The following is a 24,327-nucleotide window of genomic DNA, read 5'->3' on the forward strand; positions in this document are numbered from 1 at the left end:
ACTGAAGAGTGTGGTATAATCCATACTCAGCAGCAACTAGCATGTGGCTTTGCTCCATCAAGGAAATCTCCAATAGGTTTTGCAGAACAAACTCTCCTCGTCTCTGCAAGGAACAGAATGAAATGCACTAACCTCAAAATCCTGTTTAATTAGCATTCAAAGTATTTTTGTCTTTCATCTTTTGACTGTCCCACCTCCTTATCCACTTTTGTCTGAATCTCAAGACAGACAGCAACAGAACTCAGGTTCTGCTAGGGGAATTCAAAGTTCTAGCACAATTTCACTTTTTAAGGCATCATTTCCTAGTGTTTCCTGAAGAAAAGAGAAGAGATGTACATTTCCTGTTCCCTCTCCAAAACGATAATCCAGTCTCAATGACAAAATAACAATTTTAGCCCAATGACATATAGCATTGTCCATTAGTACTTACAATTCTGTTAGTTAGTAGGTATTCTAAAAAAACTTTAAAATTGAAGGAGGATCACAGAAGTATTGGTGGGTAGGGTCAAGGAATCCAGCTGTGGTGGACAGTAGGTCTACATTCTTCCCTCTGATTCTGAGGAAACTCTGAATGGATGGGTCAGTACTAAGAATGGATTAGCAAAGTGGGAATATGTGTCTATTAGAGCTATGTTAATGCTGTGGCTCTTTGCCATCCAAGGGTGCAATCCCTCTTCCCCTCTCTTGCCTCTACCCACATTTTCCTTCCCCTCTAACTCCTTGATTATTTAAGACAAAGCAGTTGTGTTTCCAGAGGATGAATCAATTCTAGGCGTTCAGTTGACTGAAAACTCCGCTTTCTGAATTTCTGTAGCTGATTTTCAGGGTGTTGCTGCCCTGAAACAACTCACCCTGCAGCTGCACGGTCATTTGCGCTAAAGTCAATGCAGGAAAGCTGGTGGCATTGTGTAGCCAGGAGCAGGGCCTCCCCTTTGTGTGACAGGTCTCTGCTGATGGGCACAGCTGCAGCGGGAAACCTCACAGACATTATTTCTGCATCTCTACACTATATCAGAATTGATTTGACCTGGATTGGACATGAGGACACAATGCAGAGCAAATGCTGCTTTATGCCAGCTGCAGAGGTGCAGGTTAATATTTAAACTAAAAAGAAGGTAAGCTGATGTAGTAAAAAATCACCAGTGTAGCAAAAAGCCTGCCACCACGGAGTTAACCTGCCCACATTTTTTGAACAAATTTGAACAAGTCATGAGTCTGTATCTGACTAGTAATTTGCATCTGTTTTTGCTCTAATACAAGAAGTTCTTAAATTGGATTCAATGTACTGTTCAACTGGAGGGACACAGAGGCTGAATTTCACTAATCTTTTCCCGCCTGCACTTCAAATAAAGGTTTTTGATTTAGCAGGAGCTGGAATACATCTTGTGAAGAAAAGACCACAATTCATCTCCTGTTCGGCCTGCTCCGTAACAGGATGGCCAAGGATCCCTTGGCTCAGTGCTTTCATTGACCTATCAGGCCAATCATTTTTTTCTTTTTTTTTTAAACCTTGCAGATCAAGGCCCAATTAAATAAAACAAACATATTTGATACAAAATATTTGGCTTTCAGTGCTTGCTTTTGAGAATTTGTTTTAGAAAATAGGGTTTTTTGTAGCTCTTTGCACTTTCCTCATATCTACAAGCACATCTGCTATTCCAATTTAAATAATGGCAATCGTAAAGATGGTGCTGAATTCAGTGGGCTACTCTGAAATTCAGTCAGGACAAGGTTTGACTCATTTATGTATGGTCTTTTGAGCTCATAGAGAAAAAGTGATGGTGAGGCAGAGTAAGAAATCAGCTTGCTACAAATGAGCTGTAAGTCAGGAAGAAAGCATATTACGGTAAAAAAAAATATCTTCTACCAGCATTGGCTATTCTAGAACTGACTAATACTGTAGCAAAACAGTTGACTCCCTTTCAAGCTGCTGTTCAAATTCTGACAGTACAAAAGAAGCTGATAATCTAAAACTTCAAGCAGTCAAGGCTTCATCTGCATGATAGTAAAGACATTATTAACAAATGAGAGCTAACTGAATATTAAAACAAACAAAACTCAACCTGTGGACTCAAGTGAGGTGGAATATGGTTTAAAATATGACCAATAAGCTGTGACTTCCTCACTTTAAACAGTATCACTTGTGCTCCAGTAGCAGTAAAAGTAGCAAAGTTTGCTGTGATAGAGGCAATACAGAAAGAGAGTGAAAAGCCAGTTGCTTATCCCAGAAAGATCTACATCTTTATTCCAGGGAACTGATGATTTTGCAGTCAGTCTGAATGTTGACAATGAGCATCAGAAAAACAAATTTTCTCTCTGCCCCTTTCATTTTGTGAACAAAACACCAGAAGTGATGTCAAAAAGCAAAACCGCCACCTTTTTTCTATTGCCTTTCTCCTAAAGCAGTTTGCATTCAGCAGACCAAGCAAGCTTATCTGGATGCCCTCCTCAGAATTCCCCAGGTGGGTAAGGATTACAGACCCCAATCCTATAGAAGAACAGGGATCCTTCTATATTTCAGGAAGGAGACAGGGGCATGTCAGATAACCAGGGCAAAATAGAGCAAACTTGCAATGTGGGAGGGGAATTTACAACTAAAGACACAAGGGAAAACTCCTACTCTTACCAAAAGAGCCAGGAGGATCGTTTTCAAATGTCTATTTGAAGAGGATGCAGGACTTGGTTATTTTCAAAGATCTAATCGGAGTCAGTTTCTTGTAAAAAATCTCCTAACAGCCCAAGTGATGTGCTATATCATTCATTTACAATGTAGACAGGTGTCTTAGGCTAGTATATACTCATATTTTCACTGCAAGGGAAAACAGCCAATTTCAGGATCACCTGCTTGACTTCACCTGTGCAAAGAGCCTCTGCGACTGACCTTTTTTGCGTGTGTGTGTGTGTGTGTGTGTGCGCATGAATGTCAGCCAGGGAAATTACCTGGACTTATGCCAGGTGCTGAGGGCTTGTTGCCATGTGATCCGCTGGCGGGGGAGGGAGGGGGGGAGCAAACGCACAAGAGATGATACAATCTGAGCAGGGAGCAAGCTTGCATCTACAGCATCAGCCGAGTGCAACTAGTGGGCTACGTCTATTTTAAGTCAATTTGATGCAGAAATATCAGTCCATTCATAAGGAAGTCGGTGTCAGAGGGGTAGGCGGTTGTAAAGAGGAAGGTATTTTATTGTTTAGTTTGTCCTTACAGCTTTCAATTTGCCAGCCCTCACTCACATCAGCAGAGTGAGCAGCAGCCCTCCAAACCACGCTCTGCAAGGAACAAACCTATCCCAGAAAACCTGCCCATCCAGGCAAAAATAAAAGCCTCTCACCCAAACAAACGAGAACAGTCCCCCAGCCCATCAAATCTTTCCTCACTCCCTACCTACGTACGATGTGCCTGGATGTGCAGTACCACTAGCAGTGCCAGCAAAAAGATGCAGATCATAGCTCATATCCCCTGCTCCTGACTGCAAAGTTCCCAGAGAGGGCAAACTCTCCTGGCTGCTCTGCTTTATACCTTTATCACCCTGTGTTGCACAAAGCCTGTTTCTGTGGACGCTCACTACCCAGCACCCAGCCTATGGGCAGGAGGATAGCCCTGCAGCCCAGGGTGCCCCCAGACCTCTCCAGGCTCCTGTGTCCTGAGGAACTGCAGGATCCTGGCGCCACCCTGCCTTACCTGCGGGGCTGTCTGGATATCCTGGAGAAGAAGCAGGAGCCACAGTCCTAGTGCCAGGCTGCAGGCAGCCATCTGCAGTGGCGTTAAATCTCCTTAGCTCTCAGCATCGCAGGTTAGACAGCCAGGTTGCTCCTCTTGGAGTCTGAGATCCTCCCAGTGTCCAGTCCAGTCTTTCTCCGTGTCTGTTCCTTCAGTCCAGAGCCATTCCAGCTGTTCAAGACAAGCAGGAGACAGGCTTTGAGACTCAAGCAAGCTCAGAAAACCATTTAGAAGGAAGGGGGAGGGGGGGCTGCCCAAGAAAAGAAAAGTAAAAAAAGAACAAAACAAAACCGCGTCAATCACTAGTCCCGGAGCGCTTGGGTTTCTGTGAGAGTCGGTTGCATGCATCAAGGTTGTCACCCGAGGTACACGGCTGGCTGTGCAGAAACACAGGCTCCTGAGTCATCTGGCTGCCCTCAGAGAGCATTTCACCACCCTCAGCGTTGGCCAGGCAAGAGTCCAAGCCCTGCCCTGTCCATCCACCACAATCTCAAGAGCTGCAACCAAGCCTCAAGAGGGTTCCCAGTAAGAAGTAGTAATTTTTTCAGTACAGTCATTTTACTCCTGTTTGGATGAGTGTGTGAAAACTCACAAGCAATCAGGGTGACTCCATGAAGGTTTAGGCTCTACACACTACCATTTAAACACCAACACACCACAGAGCATCCTCTTGAGAATCTTTCTCTTTCCTCCAATACCACTTGAAATCAATTCCTGTCGCTGACAGTCATCCCTTGGACTGCTACTCATCATTTCACTCGCTTTCATTTGTTACTCTGGATACCATTTTTTGGCTCTGGTGCCTGGAAAGATTTCTGTTGGTTTAAGGTGTCGTGAAGCTTTCTTATCTGCCCTAACAGTTTTGCCAAAAGTAAAAGCTAGCCACTTCAAAAAAGGGCAGACTGCCTTGAAAACTTCTGCTGAGGAAAACACTGAGAATTTGAATTCTCACACCCGTGGCTTTTTGCTTCTCACCCTTACCAGCCAAAAGAAAAAGAAAACCAAAAGAAGTGAGAAAAGATTGAAAGTCGGATAATTGATTATTTTATTAAAGACCCACAGCTACCTCATTGCCATCACAATGGAGTGCCAAAGATGAGAGCATTCCACAGGGACCCTGGGATGATGTAAATATCTTCTTTAACTCACAGCTGTAACTCTTTTCTTTTTAACTAACTGCCTCTATTTTTTCTGCAGAATACCATCTTATAAACCCCAGGCATTTTCAGAACATCGCGTACTATGTTTTTGACACATAAATCTAACCTCCTCTCTTCACTCTGTCAGGCTGCGTCTCAGTTTCTAAGCTCTCTTAGCTATAAAAGCTGACTGTGGTAGGTATGCCTAGAGACAACTAAGTATTTGAATGTCCAAATATTACATTCTTGCTTTTCCTAATTAAATAATGGGCTAGAAAATGTCTTAATCTTGTGTAATAATATGCCATTAGGCAATTCTCCCAATTGATGACTGCAGTTCCAAATGACATCGTAGTCAGGGCAATTGGTGAGCTCTGCTTTTTTGTTTGTTTGGGTTTTATTCCTTTTTTTTTTTTTTTTTTTTTCTTATCAGCTCCCATCTAAGCTTTTCTAGCTAAAGGACAGGAACCAACATAAGACACAGGCTGGAAAGTTTTAGCCGCTGTAAGTTATACTGCCGAGGTCAACATATCTGATTCAAAAACTAAATATCTGAGCACAAAAAATTGTGTGTGAAAGATTTTCCCAGGACTGGCAACAGGGAGAGTTTTCTGGTCTGTTTTCCACACGTCAGTTGCTTTTCAATCAATGGTGTCAACATTTTTTTAACCCATTGGATGACTTCAAGCAAATTTGGCTGAGGATACACAGTTTCATGGAAGGAGATGACTTGGATAAAGACGAAAGATTCCAGTAACACTAACTGAGGGAAAAGCTGTGGTGGGAGACCAGTGTTCCTCAGAAGAAACAATCCATCTCATGTCCAAAGGGAAAACAGGCTTCCCAGCTGCCATCCTTCTTAAAACTTCTTATTCTTAAATTCATTCTTGATTGAACTAGATATTTAAAATCATGGGAAGTGGAAAAAGCTTAGTGTTGCTGCTGGCTTTTTGGAAAGGCTATTACATCACACAATGCTATTACAAGTCTGTAATAAAAGCAACAGCAATGAAAAGTGTGAAGAGATTGTACTTAATAGGAATGTTCCAACCTGCATACATCTTTAACGGAATGCATTAATTTCAGACTTTGCATGTTTTGATTTCAAATACAATGGAAGGGGTTTTCCAAAAGAAGCCCTATCAGTAACTGGAAGAAGCACCCCCGTTTTATAACAAACCCACACTACTGTTCTCTACATGTTGCCTATATTTCCTAGAAAATAATCCTCTATGTTAGTATGAAGAAAAAAAAAATAAAGCAGAACAAATAGAAGGAAACAAACAACCCCTGTTTCTCTGTTCTTCCATCAGAGGACAATGTCTCCTGAAAAAAAAAGGGAAAGTCCCTATAAGCACGCTATTATTATTTATAATGTTTATTAGATTACATGCATCTAACATTTGAAGCTCCTTTTGTTTTAGGTTTTAAAAGTAGCAATGCCCAAAGACAAGGTTGCTTGGCATCTTCTGTATTAACTAATTTAGCTAATGTCAAGCTTAGCTAGTTCTTAGGTAATTTTTACACAGGGTATTTGATCTGTGCTGATCATCTGTGTGTTCTGCATGGAGTTGAGGTGGAAGGGTTCAGAGGAGGTCTTGTAAGTCAGTGGTTGTTCAAATGTCGCTTGATACCTGGAGCAAAAGAATGCAGAGATCCACCTAAGCCATGAGGGAAAGTCTCTTTAACACGTGCCCAAGACATTCCTTCAGCATTGTCTATTCACTGTGCTGTTAACAGTGACAGCCTAGTAAAAAAATTAGTAACAGAATACTGTAGAAGTAGCATTGTTACACACGTGCTCAAGCAAAAGTCCTCATGACATTTTCTAATTTTGAAGTGGCTGATTTTAGTCTCACGTTGTACTTTTAGCATGGTTCCTTGTGGTTTTTAACATGCATGTTCAGTTAATACGTATCCGTATGTATCAGTAAAGAAAAAAACACTGAGAGAAATGTCATCTCTTAACTTCTGTCAAACAGATAAATAAGACCACTGAATTTAAAAGGATAAATATTAAAATAACAGTGTCTAAAATCTGTATTTCAGTGTCTGTCAGTGTTGCCATTTGGAGCATTACAGTACGCTGATGAAAAATCGCTAAACTCATGCTACTTAGCTAGATGAAACAACACCAGACCCTAAAACTAGGAGTCTCAGTAGTACCAAAGGCAATGCTCATTGGGATACATGCTACATACTATAGGGGGTACAGGTAAAAAGCAAAATTATTAGCAAATTAAAAAAGAAAAATGAAAGCATTTACTATAATAAAAACAAAGAATCTCATGGTTAAAGGAAGGAAAGCAAGTAACCACCAAGAATGACTCTTTCTTGACACCTCTCCTGATCTATTTATGCATTTTAGCTATGGGAGAGCTCTCTTCCTGGGGATCTTGGGAAGCAACACTGTGTTAACAACACGCAGGGACAGCATTCAGGATCCCCATGATTTTAGGCACTGTAAGCGAAGCGAGCATACTAAAGATCTCCAGAAATCTTTCAGTAGCCCAAAGAGGACAGACAGGAGGGAGGGCAACACTGGTGCAATGTGACCTCATTGAGAAACATCACTTAGAGAGCAAGCAATCAGAGTCTGAACTAACTGTAGCTGACAAAGTATTTGAACATGCCTGAACATATGTAAAAGAAAAAAATCTCATTTATGCCAACTATGCCACAGATCGGCAAAATTCTGTCTCTCTATGCCACTCTGGTATTGACATTTATTTTTTGGCACATACATTTCTCTTATTCTTAGTGTTAACTATATGTCAATCCATTTAATTATGTCCCGTCAATCAAACCACTCTGTGATACATTAAATACATTGCAGGTGCTCTTGATAACATGAACATGATCTGCAGAGCTAAACTGATTTAGCAATTTACCTTGGTATGTTTGTCCACTGTGATCAACAAGGAAGATGGTATGAAGCTCTTGTTGCACACTTATTGAAAGGCAGCAATGGCTTAAAACAAGAGTTTCCAGCAGGAAAAAAACCTGGTTATCATGATCTGGGATCATAATGAAATCCCAACACACAGGGGAAATCCCAAGTCATTTCAGTAACCGTAGTTTCAGTAGATGGACATTCTCACAAGGTGTTTCTGTTCTCTAGTAAAAATAACAGAAAAAGAAATCAGCTTCCTTGCTTTATATAAAGTTTCATACATACGTGAACCAGAAATCTAAAATAAAAGAACAGACTAGTTCTTGTTTGTTTGCAACTCGGGACTTCTGTTTTAATCAGCTGTGCTCTTGCTGAGCACAGAAAATTTCTTAGTAATTAATGAAAAACCAACGGGAAGGAGATGCATCCTGGTCTGTTCCCAAGTGATAAGGTTACTTTTTTTTTTTTTTTTAATTACAGAATATAATGTCAAAAAGTACTTATGTGAAAAAGCCAATTCCTGACTGAGGGAAGCTCAGAAATGCTGTCAACAGTTATTGGTTTTGCTGATTCTGAGCCAAAACGTAGCTGCTGGAAGAGTTCTCCAGACAGCAGAGAACCAAGATGTCCTGGGAAAAAAGAGTCTTCTCAGCTGATATTAGTCTTACTGCAAGGAGTCTTGCTTCAGCTGAGAGCTGTAACCCCCCCCCCCCCCCAAAGCCCATTGACTCCATTCATGTTCCCTGGTTTTCATTGCAATTACTTCCACCCAAGCATATCCTCAGTTTAAATAATACAATATATGGCAGTGCTACACTCTGGCCTTCCAGAGCAGCAAAGTCACTCTTAGTATTGCTATGCTTAAAAAGTCACATTTTCTGGAAGCATAACCATGCATTCCTGCTATCAGAGATTTGGATTCAGTGTTAATATGCAAAACAAGATATGATGTCTGTCATCCACTTTTTGATTGGGTTAAGTCATTCAGAATTTTGATTGAAACAAAAATTTAAGCAGCTAAAAATGTGTCAGACTGACCATGTTAATAATAATAACTTGGTTTAATTTTTTAATTAGATTTCTTTTACAGATGCAATTTATATAAAGTTGATGTGGGTAACAAAGTCTTGTAACTGTGTTTTTGTTATCTCAACTAATACTAGTCCCTTATATAGAGTGATAAAATAACTAATGTAACCAAAAAAAAATTTGTATAAAGTGTCTTTTTTTCTGGTGCATAGTAGCTTCAAAACCAAAGTGCATTTTGAGTCAGACTGAAAAATGAGAAGAGCTGACAGAGAACTCAGTGCTCTCAGGAAAGACTTGGCTTCCATGAAAGAAACCAAAACCATGTCACAGAATTACTATGCCCACAGGCAAGCTGAGAGAGAGAGACGACCTTAGAAGAAAGATCACATCATGTCTGTACTTTCAGTAATTCTGACTACAGGTTCTGGAAGAGTGGTAGATATACACATTGTCATTCTCCACAGAGAAAGCTCTTGATAAAAATGTTATTATTTGAATGTCATTTGTATTACGCCCTTCCTCCCATACCTTGCTGGAAGTGGAGATGCTCGAGGGTGAATCATCCATGGTCCAGACAGGACCGCCACTTCATCGTTACAGCTGTAAAGAAAGTGGTGGGTAATACAGGTTGGAGAGGTAATGCCATGTGAAGGCTGAGGCATTTTGAAGATCCTTCATGCCCTTTTTTTACACCTCCCTAGCACTGGTTGAATTTAAAGCAAAAGTCTTCCCTGCTGCTCATTTGCGGAAGTAATCATACATTTAGTAAATCTAAATGACCCACAACAGCATTATTTGTTTTGGGGCTCGCTCCCCACCCTCAGCCTTTGCACCGATACAAATTAATCCATGAGCACCAGCTTTGACTTCAGCTCGGTCTTACCTCACGTCAAAGTCTTTGTCTGGAGCTCTGTAAAGCTCATGGTTTCCCCTACCTAACCAGAAAGTGCCAGAAGGCTTCTATAAAGCCATCAGTTACATAAAAGGACTGGTAAAAGGCAAGAAACTAAGTACATACTTGCCTTTAGCTAGCAAGTTTCTAAACACGCAGTATGTCCACGCAGAGAGCTAATAAGCAGCAGCCACTTTAAATTCACACCTTTTTTACTGCATAGTAATTGCCCCCTTGTAGAAAGTCTACTTGGAATACTTAAGTTATAGTCAAAGAAACATGTTCGAGCTTTACATTATTTGATTTTGACTGCATAGTTATTCTCCACAAGTCTGGTGTTGAGCTTTATCTGGCACTTAAAAGATCTTGTTTTTCAGCTACTTACAAGCCAGTCAAACTTTGAAGAGTTAGAGCAGAACATCGTCAAAGCAGGCATTTGCCTCAGTCTGAATTCTTGAATTCCCCTAGTACAAGGTAACTCTTGTATCAGGAATGTGCCTTTTGAGAAGCCATGAAAGTCTGCCAAAACCTGACCAACCTAAAGCCTCACAAAAACCCAAACCTTGCACAAGCTTGATGGTGAATGCATTTGACTTTCAGTGGGAAGATCTCTAATGAATTCATTCTCTCTAAGCATTCTCAAGCCACTCACAACTCCCAGAGCTACTTGTTGTGCGGTATTTTCACATGATTGAATTCCCACATGGAGTTTCAAAAGCAAAACCAGATTTTCTCTATAGCAATTTCTCCTCATCAGCATATGACCCAGAACTGAGAAGAGGAAGACTCTCTCCTTTGCGCTGAAGGAGACCTTCAAAGTGAAATTTTGGAAAGAAAGTGCCATATAATTCATATAGAGGACAAAGACAGAATCAACTGAAGGGATCAGAAAGCTTAGACCAGAAGAAACCCACAACTAGGACTGAAGAGGAAGGAGACCAAGCCACTAGGGAGGAATACAACTGGAGAGGGAAGCTTGGCCTGACTGAATACTGTAAATAAAAAACGTCTTAGAGGGAGTGGGCATGTGCAAAGAAATGGTAATGCTAGCATTTCTTAAATTTTGAGTATCAGACTGAGCATTTTCAATGGTGTTCTTCTACTCCAGTCTAGGTGTTAATTATTTGAGATTCGTTAAAACAAAAATCTAACCCCTCCGATACAGTATTCACCTACAGTTTTTGGAAGATACTATTCAACTGTGAACAGAATCAAACCAGAAAGTATACGCAGTCACTCACGAATTCCAGTCTGTAAACTCTTGGCAAAAGATGCTAAAGAAAACTTCAGTGAAAGGTACCGTGAAGTGAGAGATTCAAGAATAGTTCAGAACCAAAGTGAGAGGTAAAAGAAGCTTTTGCAGAACCTTGTCATTTCACAAAAAAATCTACTTTCAGATATGTGTGAACTGACAAACAGGTCTTTTGGAGCCAGGTTCAGTTATTTCAGCAAAACATTTAACCCGTGAAGTTCATCTGTAAGTCAGTAAACAGTTCCCAAATAAACCAGCTGTTTCAGGATTAAACACTACTCTGTCATTTACTGGAAATTACTTATGATCTTACTGCACTCCCTATATTACCTTTTTTTTTTTTTTACTTTGGGAATAAATACACCCTTTTAGAAGATTACTGGAATTATGAGCATTTCACTTCCTTCTAACAACAAGAAATTCTGCTCACATGTACTCAAATACAAATCCAAACAAACTCTAGTGAAATCAACACAGTAACTCTGGATCTCTATTACTGGAAAGGCGAAGAATCTTACCAAGTTTAAAATAATAAGGAGATATGCCTGACTTTTCCTTCTTAACTATCCTTTGTGCAAATATTTTACATTTATTTGCTGGCAGGCAATTATTAATGCTATTGTTGCATTTGAAATATGCTCTATGTATATGCGTGGGAAGTAAAACAAGGAAACTGAAAAAGCACCAAGAGTTCCAATTTGATATGTTTTAATCCAAAATTGAAAAGAAAAATGTTGGTGAAGACTGGCCTTGTGGTTAAAACACAGGAGTGGGAGTCATGAGTTCACAGTACTGTCACAGACTTTTTGGGTAACTCATATCATTTTTTAGTACTCTGGTTCTCCTCATCTAAAAGCCGAAAGTTATACAGCTTCTCTACTAACAGAAGCAAGATGAGCTTTCCTTTGCTGATGCAAACTAAAGAAAGTCAGGAAATATTAAATAATTTTTGCAAAAGAAAAATGGGAAGATTTTTGGGACACAGTTTTTTGAGAGTGTGTAAAACTTTTTTCCATGACTGTAGCTGAGCATGTCAACTCTTGACAGTTCAGGGCCTTATCTTCCTCTTCCTAGCAGCATCTTTTTGCTCTGCAGAAACCAATGAAATACACCAGCTGAAGGAGAAAACAACGTCCTTACATTTGGTCTGCCATTACCCAGGAAACTGGTGAAATTAAGGTTTTTAATTCTGAAGAGAAGGGGAAGAGTTTCTCTTGTGTTTTCAGATTTGACACACTCCGAAAACAAATTCGCCTGGGCTTTGAAAGCACAAGTTACAAAGAGATGAAAGCCCCCAAAAAATCAAAGTTTGCAAATAATTCAAAAAGCAAGCTCATGCCCCATGCACCTGAGGGTTCTGGAGACAGTCATTCCTTGACACGCTGATAACTAAATAGAATGAATAACTCAGCACTACATTCATTCAAGACTCTTGATATTAATTCTTAAAATGTACTGACAGCAAGAAACACCTGATCCTGGGACATCACCAAAACTGCCTTACAGTAATCCTAGAGGAAGCAAACAGACAAAACACTGATGGCAGTTGTCCTGGTTTCAGCTGAGATAAGAGTCAATTTTCTTCCTAGTAGCTGCTGTGTTTTGGATTTAGTAGGAGAAGAATGTTGATAATACATATTAATTGTTTTGAAGTAATGTTTATTTTAAGTCAAGGACTTTTTCAGCTTCCCACAGAAGCTGAGAGGGAGCATAGACGGAACAAGCTGACCAAAGGAATATTCCGTACCATGAATGTCATGCTCAGTATATAAATGGGGGTTGGTGGGAAGCAGGAATCCGCGATCACTGCTTGGGACAGGCTGGGCAGCCAATCATAGGGCAGTGAAACAATCTGTGTTGTATCACTTTATTTTGTATATTATTTTACCATTATTATTATTATTTTTCTCTGCTGTTACCATTCTATTAGACTGTCTTTATCTCAACCCACAAGTTTTGGTTTTTTCTCTTTTTTCTCCCCCTTCTCCCTATCCTACCAGGCGGCAGTGGGGGGGGAAGCGAGTGAACGGCTGCACAGTCCTAGTTGCCAGCTGGGGTTAAACCATGACAGCAGTCTAACACTTAACTGAGAAGCAGACAGAGTTATATTTTAAAGGTTAAACTACACTTCTCTCTTAAAACCAATCACAAATGCATTATTATACATTTGTTTAATTAAGCAAAGCCTGATTTCCCAGCTTTACTAAACCACCAGCTTTACCATCAAAGCATCAGGCAGCCATCACTCATGCTAAAAGAGAGCTAGCACAAATGGGCACACACACTGGAGCCAGACAATAACATAAGACACAGCTGCACAGACTAAGCCAGCGTGTTCCAAGTGCTATGAACAGGAAAAAAAATAAAATCCAGGACAAGTCAAGAATTCTGGGCTTCACTTTGGCTATTCCAACTTCTAGTGGCATCGAAACGCGAGCAACACAGTGTGACAAGCTATCCCAGAGCCCTGTAACTGCACAACAAAGTTCACTGTTTGTATTATTTTGCAGCAAAGGACGCAGCTCTGGAGATACTGGTACAGTACTGGGAACCCCTCCTTACCATACCATTTTGAACCCCGTATCTGCAAAGGTCTTCCGCTACCCGCTATCTTACGTCCTACTTTCCCAACCCAGCCCTCCTCCCCAAGGCCCCTCCACAGCTCTCTGCCTCCTCCCAACATTCTAACCACTCTAGCTTCCTACTGCCTGTTCCTACAGTCTCACCTCTGCTTAGCCTCCTCTCCAGAAACCCCTGGCCTCAAAATGTTCCCGTTTTCCTAACCCACAACCCCAACATCCCACGCACACTACCCCCCACCCCGTTCTCCCCTGGAAGTGCAGATTCCAGCACTGGCTCCATCACAGCTCAGGTTGCTGTAGAGTCCACACTCCAAGTGCAGAAGCTGCTTTAATACTGGACAAAATGCAATTTTTCAACCAGTAAATAGATGTATTCCTTTACACTGCACCCCCAAATGACATCTCAGTCACCCTCCTTTCTGAAAGGGTGTAATATCTTGGATCGCGTAACATTTATTGCAGGACAAAGCCACTGTGCAAAACCTTGTTACTACACCATAACTCATTAACGTATCCAAACCCAAACTACTCCTCACAGCACACAGTTCAAAGGCATCTTGTGCAGGCCTCTCACTTACCACTCTTCTAGACTGGATAAAACTTCCCTTGCCCATCTTTTGGATTGAGATTTTGTCTCATATTCAGTACCAACAGTAAAAAAAAAATCTGATTCTTATAAAGCATGACCTCACTTTCTAGAAATGACTTTTCTGTTGTCATTCCTTGCATTACTGCTGTTCAAATTAAACTAACTAGGATTTGTAACTTTGACATCTTGAATACAATCAGCAGCCAGATTGCTCAGCACATAACCAGACTGACCACCGCAGAGCGATTGTGAGAAACCAGATGAAAGGGGTACACACGTTTACCTCAGCTGCAGGTCACATGAAATTAGAGCAAGCATCTTTTTGGTAACTCAACCTTGAAGTGAGATTATGATCAGAAGCTTGACTATATGTGAATCACCTTCTTACTAGAAGATGAGGTTTCCATGCACATCCATGGCCAGGTGTCCTAGTTTAAAAAATACAGGTTTACTCACTTTCAGACCCCCACCTCTCTTCCAGAGAAACAGTGCAGCTTGACACAAAGGGTTCTAGATTAAATTCTGGATCATGCATCAACAATATTAACCAAAATCCAATTGCACGATCTTTGATAATTTCAATTATGAATGGAAGAAGACGACCAAGTCAGCCAGCAGAAAAATCTGTTCCTGTATACTATCAACTACAAACTGACCTGGGCACTACTCAGAGTAAAAATTTCAAAACGTACAGTGTTTAAGCTCTGCTGGAAAACCTGAGTACACCGGTTAGATTCCCTATGCAAAAAGGATCATGATATAAACTTACTCTGTACTGATCTGGAGACACAATTATAAAATCAACATAGAACCATCAGGTCATAACCTAAGTTAATAGGCAAATCAGATTTTCTGCTCTGAAAGAATAAACAAAAAGCAAAGGAAACAATTCCCTGTACCAGTTCAGACAAGAAAGTGAACTAAGGTGCCAGTATTTTAACACAGAAATTGAAATCAGTCCTCCTAATGTGGAAGTTAAATTATTTTATTAGCAAAAAGGGCATGTGGGATGGCTCAGATAATTAAAAAAAGAATATTTTGAGACTGAGCATTTGTGAGAAGTTCCACCTGAAAGGGGATATGAGAACACAAGAGGAAGGGTACGAAGGGAGAGTTAAAGCTATCCTGAAGTGTGCGCATGGGGAAAAGAACCTTTTCTAAAGATTTGCTACTGTGGACAAGATCTGGCATTGTGAGGCTTCGCCTTTCAAAGGAGAGATATGGAAGGAAATGAAGCAAAAAAAAAAAAAAAAGGAAGAAAAAGAAAAAAAAAATAGAGGTTCCATAAATGGGTAGCATTTTCAGTCTATTTCAGCTTGCAAATGAAGGCAGGATCAAATAGGCCAGAACCAACATATAAAGAGACAAACTGAGGTTAACTTGGGTAAGCAGGTGCAGTGTCACTGACTTCTTTCACCTGTTTCTAGTGGAGGAAGAAAGTCATAATCACACTTTCAATACTTTCACAAGTGTAAAAAGATAGAACGCGTTCCTAGCTATCAAGAGACATTCTGAGTTCAACATTTGTTCCATCCTGCATTCACCAGATAGATCTCACATAAATTACTTAATCTTCTACTTCATTTTCCCTATTTATAAAGTGGAGCAGAATTGCTCTAATTTATTTCAGGATAAATTAAGAAGAGGTTTATGACTTCTAACGTTTTGGGTTTGAAGGCAAAGTAGTAAAAATCTTGAATTTGCCCTATTTAGGATAACATTTGGCAGCTACTGTTCTATATTCACTGAATTTACTTCTTTTAAAACTAGTATTTTCAATAATGGAAATAATGTGACCAATTCCATTCACCCTGGCATTCAGAGTTAACGTTACACTTCTTGTTTACCCAGTTGAGGTGGCAGATGAACCCCGTTGCTACAGATGTCCTAGTGGTAACAGTACTAGTTAGTCATCCTGTACACATCACTTTATACAGCCCTAGGTGGAAAAGCTTATGCATCTGCTTAGAAGTAGCTGCAAAAGGCAAAAAAGAAAAGTGAAAAACCATATATGAGAGTTTGTACATTCAGCTATGCATATTGGTTGCTCACATATGTGCACAACTATGAAAGCTAGGACAAATCTGTTCAAAGATTTATTTTTATCCAAATAGAGTTGTTCCCACACCTTTGCCCCAAACCCTTTTGCAGGGCAATCAAGTCAGTGGTTCACAGAGTTGAAGCAGTCAGATTTAAATTTGGAGCTGCTCTGTGGTGTCCGGGTTTGTTTTGCTCCCTCTGCTGAGAAGCACTGCTAAATCTGAAGTGTGTCAAGTGGGTCAGGTTCAGAAGTTGGTCAGTTCTGGTTCCTCCTGACACTCTGGACACCGAGTTCTGGAATCCAAATGAAGAGGATATTAATCAAAGAATGCTTAAATGTCTTTTCCCATTTTGATGAAGATTGGTGAGCTGAACAGGCTTTTGACTGTTATCCAGCTCTGTTTGCTTTTGTGTGTCTGTGCACACTAATTTACACAGCAGCAAAAAGAAAAGGTTTCCTTGTGGAGATAAGGAGATAATCTTCCAGGCGTTTTCGTTTGCTGAGCCATCGATGATTATCGTATCTGTTAGAGAGACGGGATTGCAGTTCCCATCTGTGCAATTCACAGCATCTCCAGGGACTCTTAACAGGTTATTCTTACCAGGCGAGGATGGTGAGGTGGCTTCTTTTCCAGTGAAGCTCGCAAGTCCAAACCGCTGAGTGTGGGGTTGCTGGAAGGGATGATGTTTTCCCAGCCAGCCAGGCAATGCTGTGAAAAGAGATGGGAATGCTGCATTGGAGTGCTTTACTCATTTTAATCTATTGTGGCCTGTTAGTTCTAAATAATAACTTCTGCACAGGGAGGTTTTAGCAGGTAATTAATTAATTTTTGAGGAGTTCTATATGACTAACAGGAAAAAGAAATCTCTAATGAAGCAAAACCGCATAGCTGTCCCCTCTTCCACATTTCACTGGCTAATTATTTCTAAAACAAGCTCCTGCTTCGTGAACTCAAGCACCCGACCTCTCTGAACCTGTCTCAACTGACTCATCCAGTTCCCTAAACCTCAAGACCAGGCTTCTTCCTACCTCTTCCCTCGAAATCTTTAGGCCAGAGCTAGGTCGGATTAGTTAACACTGCCTGCAGCATTGCTTAATGGCTGAAATACAGGACTAAATCCACCCTTGCCACTACTGATTTTGCCTGGCCCCTGTACACTGTGAATAGTTCAAAGAAGTTTGTCTTTTAGACTCTCTAACATTGGTGGAAAGAAATACAGGCACTCTTACGTATGGATAATCGTGTTGAAAGGTCAATGCCTGATATAAGTCAGTTGAATCATGCCCCAGAAGTATACAGCTCCATATGGCACTTTCTTTTTCTCAGTGAAAGCATTTGGAGATATGTCATGCACTTCACGCCAGTTACACAAAAGGTATTAACTCAGAAGCACACACTGATGGCTTTTCTTGCTATGTCAGTGACGCAGATCAGAAATTTTATCGGAAACCCTGCTAGGGGGATGAGTCTCAGATTCTCTTTCCTTCTTGTGCTGTAAAACAATGCCCAGCCTGGGCTATGCCATCGCTGTCAGCAAGAAGACAGCAACTTACCGAAAGTAATGCTAGATTGTCTGCCGGTTCAAAGCTCTTCCTGCGATGGGCTTTGTATTTGTAGGTAGGCATTAGGGTAGATCTGGGAATGCTGACCCTGCAACCATACAAGGGAAGCAATTGTCTACACCTTCCACAAGGCAGAGGAAATTTGCATGCTTTCGCACTCAGAATCCAAGGGTCTAACCCCAAAGTGAAGCAAGTGAAACAGTTTGTATTAGGGCATTAGATACTTTACATGTACATTCAGATTCTGGACCACATTCAGATAAAACATGCATTTCTCACTGACTTCAGAACTGTTTCTGCTCATGGAAAACATCAGTAATGGGTTTTTAAGCAAGAGATAACTCTGCCTTGAGAACAGCAACCCTCTAACGAGCTATTTTGACCCTCTTTTCCCCCTCACATGATCGGCTTTTTCCTCCCCATTGTTTCCTTGAGTTCTGCATATTACAAAACAATAATTCTTAGCTACCTGACATAGACTGGCTCTCCCAGTACCTCTGGGGGCTGATGAGTACGTGGGATCTTACACACAGGGCAGGCAGATTCTGAGTCCACAGGGACAGTGAAGAGGCGCTGGTTTAATCGATAACAATAAACACCTGCCAGAGAATAATGAAACATCGTGGTATTTCTAGTTTGACAGAAAGTTCCTCAACCCAATCAACAATGCTGTGTTCTACCACAGTGTTGCACATGCATTCTATAAAAAGAACTGCTTTTCCCCAATTATCTTTTACATTTCCTGTCCACAGATAAGTTCCTAAAAACCAAAACTTCAACCTCCTCAACTTAAAAAGAGAATATTAGACAATTACAAGAAACCCTGACAAAATAAGATGATACTGATTGAGAGAGGATCCCTAGAAGACTCAAGTATCTTTGAAGTAGGAAGTTGAATATGCTTTAGAAGCTGCAGCTAAAATAGCACATTCTTTTTTGTCTTGCATGATGTGGGGCTCTCAGAATAACAGGCAAAGACTGCTCCACTGTTTGTTCACAGAAATCGTATTGGGAAGAAATCTGATCTTACACTTATGGGAACTGGTGATCAAATCTGGTTCTTGTTCAGGAGCTATGCAATCCAGAGCCTCAGGCCTAAAGAAACACCCAAACAAATCAGTTAGTGTCGTGGTTTAACCCCAGCCAGCAACTAGGACCACATAGCCGCTCACTCACACCCCCTCCTCCACCCACCCCCTACACCCCCAGGAGGGTAGGGAGAAGAAGAAACTCATGGGTTGAGATAAAGACAGTTCAATAGAACAGTAACAGAAGCGAAAAATAACAACAATGGTAAAAGAACATACAAAATAAAGTGGTGCAACGCAAGTTGTTCTTACTGCCCAATGATCGGTTGCCCAGGCTGTCCTAAGCAGTGATCGCGGATTCACTCCCCCCGCAACAATACCAATTATTTATATCCTGATTACGACGTCTATGGTATGGAATATTCCTTTAGTCAGCTTGTCCTGTCTATGCTCCCTCTCAGCTTCTATGGGAAGCTGAAGAAGTCCTTGACTAATGTAAACATTACTTGGCAACACCTAAAACAATATGTGTTGCCAACATTCTTATACCAAATACAAAACACAGCAGAAACTAGGAAGAAAACTGACTCTATCCCAGCTGAAACCCATACAGTTAGTGACAGGGGGGCAGGCCCTCTGAACAGCCCCACCTTTTCCAAGCATGTATTTCTGAATGGGAGGTAAAGGCCTACAAAACCACTCTTACAATTTCCCACTCCAATCAGACCATACTGCCCATCACTCTAAAGGGACACACTGCTGCTTCAGCCCTTCCCCCATACCCACTTACTCCAGGTGCTGCTCATGAATACATGCTTCTTTGTTGGCCTGTCGGAACTCATGCAGCTCAGCAAAGTATTGATCAGATTTTTCCGCTACTGAAGAGTTTGTATCTAGGAGCCCTGAGAATGCCAAGGAAAGAGAGAAGTTCAAGGCTTTACCAAATTTGGGAAAGCAAGCCTCATGCAAAATAGTCAAACCAACCAAAGGTCTGAAGCACCAAAATGGAGAATGAGAAGAGCATGCTACCATGTCAAGCCAGAGATTTACTGCAGGGTTGGGGTCTCTTACTGCATTCATTCATTTTGGTTACTTGACATCCCCTCTGACCCCACTCAGCTTTGCCATTTGCTGCCTGGATTCCCATACCACTGCCACTTCACCATTCCAGGGAAGCACAGGCCACCTCTGGCCTGGACAGGGAATCGCTTCTGACAAAATGCAGCTCCTCAGCAGAAACCTGCTACACAGGCTCTAGGTCTGCAGTTCTGTCCTGTCTCAACTGAAACGGGCTGTAAACTGTGTTTTAACTCTTCATATTACCACATCATGCTGAGAGTTTTGCTTCAAGTTTAGGATTCACCTGCAATCCAGTCATAGCCCAGGAAAGGACGCACGGACCAGCTGCTCACAGGTATGGCATATTCTTCAGGGTCAGACTGAAAAGTCACACGACCAGCTTCCTTCTGGGAAGAAAACAATTCATAAAGACTTCCTATACATTTAGCAGGACATTCAAAGGTACAGCTTAGGAGAAAACTGGCAGCTGTTCAAATGGAACAGCTGTGGCTTAGTTTGAGGCTGGATTCTATCTATGCCTCTACCAGTAATTTGCTCACCAGCCCCTTTGTCTTCTTAATTCATAAAATAGAAAGGGGAGGCTGGGGACTTGCCCAAGCTAAGGCAGTAGGCAGTATTTTTCAGGGCTTCAGACAGAATGCTGACTTCCCTGCATCACACATCCCCAAACATCAGGCCATCTGCACTGCGTTGGAGGATGATTACGGCAATAGGAAATAAGGAATTAAGGAAATAAGCTATGTAGCAGCAGCACTGCACCAGGCTGCTCTCCCTGACCATATAAATCACATATGCAAATGACATGGAGCCTTACAGTGCAATGCTACAGTTTTCTGGTCTTTGGTTCAAGGGTTAAGGAAAGCGGGGGCTGAACAAACTGCCAACAGCTCCTGGCTGCTATGGCTGGGAACAGTTCTGATCCCAACTTCCAATTTACACAGTAGGAACAGAGCAAGTAATGTTCTCATGACCCTGTCTCCCCATTGTTTTATTGACTTATGAAAATGAGAAAAGCCTTGGTTTCACCATTTACCTTCAACCCTTTGGACTGAGATGTCAGCAAGATTGATTTACGGATTACGGGCTCTCTAATGACCACAGGCTGCGTGCTGGTCTCCTCACTTTGTATGCTGCTCAGTGATGGGTCCAGATCATCCTTAAGCTGTTTTTTCTCATGGAAACCATGTGGCAGAGCAGACTGTTGTCTGTTCTCTCCGTGTCCCAGAAGGAAGTTCGCCAGACTTCCTCGAGCATGGCCATCCCTATCCACTCCAGAGGTTTCTCTGCCACATGTAATGATTGCAGACACTGGTGTAACATTTTTCTCTTTTCCAGGAAAGCTGGAATCCAAACCTACTGCTTCCTGCATCTTCCCTTGTTGCTGCTGAACCCCTCTGTCATCGCTGCTGTGTATAAGAGATGAACAAAGGGCTGCTCTGGCTGCGTAAGCTCCAGGTTCCACAGACACCAACATTGCAGGGTCAGCTGTAGACTTCACAGCATCCAACTGGTTTTCCTTCTGTAAGGACAGAGACTGTCACACCACGTGGCATCATTCAGTTTACAAATACCTTTCATTAGGACATTTCACTCAGTAAGAGAAAATCAACCTCTCATTCTAAAAAAACAAAATCCTTATGTTATTCATGAGACATTACTAAGTGTTTGGAGAAGACAGGGATCCACTTCCAGCTAAATGCATCTTTTCCTTATTTGAGGAACCTCTAAATTTTCAGCCTTTGTACCTAGAAGAAATAAAATAACTATGTTCCACAATGTTGATTCCTATTTTAGATTAAGAAACCTACATTTTTTTTAGGCAGGAACTGATCTCTAAACTCTTTGCAAGGGACTATTTGAGACTGCAGGATAAACAATAAACAAAAGTCAGCTACTTTTCTAACAAGACTTCATATTCCACTTTCTACCAGCTGCTCCACATTCTTATGCCTCCTTTACCACACCACCCTATAGGCAGAGCTGCTGCCTACCACACAAGGCCCATGTGCTTCCCAGCAATACTAGCATACACACAACACATACCCCTCTGTTGGGCAAGGGGACAGATCTTTCAGTAGCTGTTCTGTTACGAAGAGATGCTGGAGAGTGTGCCTTGCTGGGAAGTCTTTTTCTGATCTCTTCCTGCTTCATTCTGAGCCTTTGTAGAAGGTCCTGGTTGGCCTGACGCAGCCTCTTCAGGTGCTCTAACTCCATCTTATGAAAACATTTTCCTGTAAAGCCAAAGGAAGGGTGAACTACATAAAAGGAAGCACTAAGCAAAGATGCAGACTCAGGAAAAACCACTTTCAGGGGACTTTTCATAAAAACCACTTACAGCTGTTGATCAATGCTCCTGAGAAATCAGCCAGTCTCAAAACTAACAACTAGCGCCACTGCATCCTTCTCTCCCCTCAGATGTACTGTCGAGTATTTTGCACCCAGAAACTGGTAGCTGTCTGAATAGAGACCCGACATTCTTACAGAGGAAACAGTAAACATGAAAAAAGTCACAACAAAAACCCAAACAAGAGACATTTGAATGAGAGGCTGATGTTTAGGATAACTTTATGTAACTCTGCTTTAATGTTTTTTTAAGCAACAAAATTTATGTTGTGGTAATACCAGGATGTTCCTAAGTTCAAAACAGGAATAATTAATATAATGTGTTTCCTCTATCCAAAAGAAATATTGAGTCAAAACTGTCTTCCACATTCCCCAGGCAGGAAGATTACAAAAGGCTCAGGACAAGGGCTCAGACAATTCCAATGGCACACGTTAATCAATAAGGGTTCCTGCCCTTTTATTAGAAGGGGGGGGGGGGAAAGGAGTTAATAAACAAATAAATGAATAAAGCTTAGTTTGCTGTTATGCTGTTCAACATGTTTACAACATCACAAGCTCCTCTAAATTTGCAGAAAGTGTTTGTTTTTTTTTAAATAAAACAAAATTCTAAACCACACATTGCTTTTGGCTAGGGTGATCAGCTCTGTTCTCAAGTATAACTATGTGCTTCTCCAAGACCTTTTGTTCCAAAGGATCCCTAAACCCTTTTCCAAAGCTCATCTGATTTGTTTTTGTGTCTGCTACCTTGGTAACTGGACATAAGGAATCAAATACATATGCTGTACAACAGCACTGGGAGGTACAAAGAGCAGTGCTATCAAAAAACCACAACGTATCTTTTTGTTACAAGAAATAAGTGAGAGGTGCACTACTGGACAAAAAATAGAAATACCAGTCTTGAGGCACCAAATTTGAGATTATTTAACAAAACAGAAGTTCTCACGGTATTCACAGGACAAAACGAACAGCATCCTCTCATCATTGCTCATCGGAAAGCAAATACTCTGAAAATAACATTAGTCAAGGGACTTTTTGGAAGGGTTTTACCAGATGAGATCCACTCTTAGTATAATCTACAAAAAGCTGTTAGCCCTTCATGCTCACCCTCAGCGGCTCAAGCTTATGAAACTGCTTTAGTCTGAATCCTTTACGAAAAGGAGCTTAGCTTCTCGCAGTTAAAAATAAATAATGGTTGCTCGGGAGCTAAGATCTCTCAGCTCTGCAACAAAGTTGTCCAACACCTCTGCAGAGCTTCCCAGAGCTCCTTCTGCGCAGACGCGGTGGTTCTGCTCTCTCGCGACCATGAGGAAGGGGAGACGGCCCCGGGCATTGTAAAATTCCCCTTCCCTCTTCAAGAGGCCGGGCCGGCAGTCGACAGAGAACCGGCAAACCCTCCCTCCCTTCGGAGCACGGTGTGGGCAGCCAGGCCAAGCGGCTCCAGTGCTGCGGCCGTTCGAACTCCCCCCGCCGACTCCACGTTTTCAGGCCCACCTGCTCCGCACCCCGCCGCTCCGGCTCGCCCGGCGATCCCGCGGCCGGGGGATCCCCGCCCGGCTCCAGCCGCCGGCGCCGCCGGGATTCCCCAGGGCAGCCCCGGCCCTGCCGTTCCCGCAGCCCCGCGGCCGGGGCTGGGCCCGTCCCGCCCCGCGGCTCCCGGCATGCACGGGGCCGGGGAGGCGGGGGCGGCCGGAGCCCCTCCCGGCCCGGCGGGGCGCTGGGCAAGGGCAGCACCGGGCCCCGAACTTCCTCCCTTTGGGTTCGTTAGATCGCCACAGCTCGCCTTCTGAGCGGAAGGCGCACCCCAGCCTCCCACAGAAGGTAAAAGGGAGCCCTTTCGAAAATTTATCAGCAGCGATCTGGCTTTTACATTACGCACAGTGTAATCGATCCTCTGACAATACTGATTCACCACAATTTCAGTCTATTAACGCTGTATTTGCTGAGCATTACTTCCTACAGCGTTCACAAGAAAGCACTGATTCCAACACCGACATTTTTAGTGTAACTTAAGGAGGAATCTCTCAAACTTTCCATCAGATAATTCAGTATCATTGGTCGTCTTGTTAATTTTCATAGTAAGAACGCAGATAAAAAGTCACTATTGTCAAACATGCAATTTACTGCAACATGGTAGCGTATCATCATCTGAATACATTATACTTACGCTTGAAGACTTCG

General features: G+C 41.9%; 2 protein-coding genes across 6 annotated transcripts in view; both read right to left on the bottom strand.

Moving 5' to 3' along the window:
* Positions 1-11,248, bottom strand: part of LOC134524219 (tumor necrosis factor receptor superfamily member 8-like) — a 31,826-nt gene extending 20,578 nt beyond the window's left edge. The window contains exons 1-3 of the mRNA XM_063354049.1: positions 9,308-11,248; positions 7,749-7,974; positions 3,680-3,889 (exon numbers count right to left, since the gene is read on the bottom strand). Coding sequence (XP_063210119.1) covers positions 3,680-3,751 — 72 coding nt within the window. The 5' untranslated portion in view covers positions 3,752-3,889; positions 7,749-7,974; positions 9,308-11,248. The remainder of the gene's footprint in view (positions 1-3,679; positions 3,890-7,748; positions 7,975-9,307) is intronic.
* A 2,507-nt stretch (positions 11,249-13,755) lies between these two features.
* On the bottom strand, positions 13,756-24,278 carry MIIP (migration and invasion inhibitory protein). 5 transcript variants are annotated; one of them, XM_063353587.1, is made up of 11 exons: positions 23,641-23,778; positions 22,142-22,262; positions 21,850-22,037; positions 20,840-21,325; positions 20,090-20,192; positions 19,517-19,628; positions 18,729-18,793; positions 18,168-18,297; positions 17,690-17,786; positions 16,737-16,844; positions 13,756-16,428 (listed from the first exon to the last, which is right to left on the bottom strand). In XM_063353587.1, the coding sequence occupies exons 3-11, from the start codon at positions 22,018-22,020 to the stop codon at positions 16,264-16,266; spliced, it is 1,437 nt and encodes a 478-aa protein (XP_063209657.1). In that variant the 5' UTR covers positions 22,021-22,037; positions 22,142-22,262; positions 23,641-23,778; the 3' UTR covers positions 13,756-16,263. The 5 variants fall into 5 exon arrangements, with proteins under 5 accessions (XP_063209657.1, XP_063209655.1, XP_063209654.1 ...); XM_063353585.1 differs by lacking the exon at positions 22,142-22,262 and having other exon boundaries at positions 20,090-20,189; positions 23,641-24,278; XM_063353584.1 differs by lacking the exon at positions 22,142-22,262 and having other exon boundaries at positions 23,641-24,278.
* Positions 24,279-24,327: the final 49 nt, after the last annotated feature.

Source organism: Chroicocephalus ridibundus, chromosome 16, assembly GCF_963924245.1.
Source record: "Chroicocephalus ridibundus chromosome 16, bChrRid1.1, whole genome shotgun sequence".
NCBI classification, from domain to species: domain Eukaryota; kingdom Metazoa; phylum Chordata; class Aves; order Charadriiformes; family Laridae; genus Chroicocephalus; species Chroicocephalus ridibundus.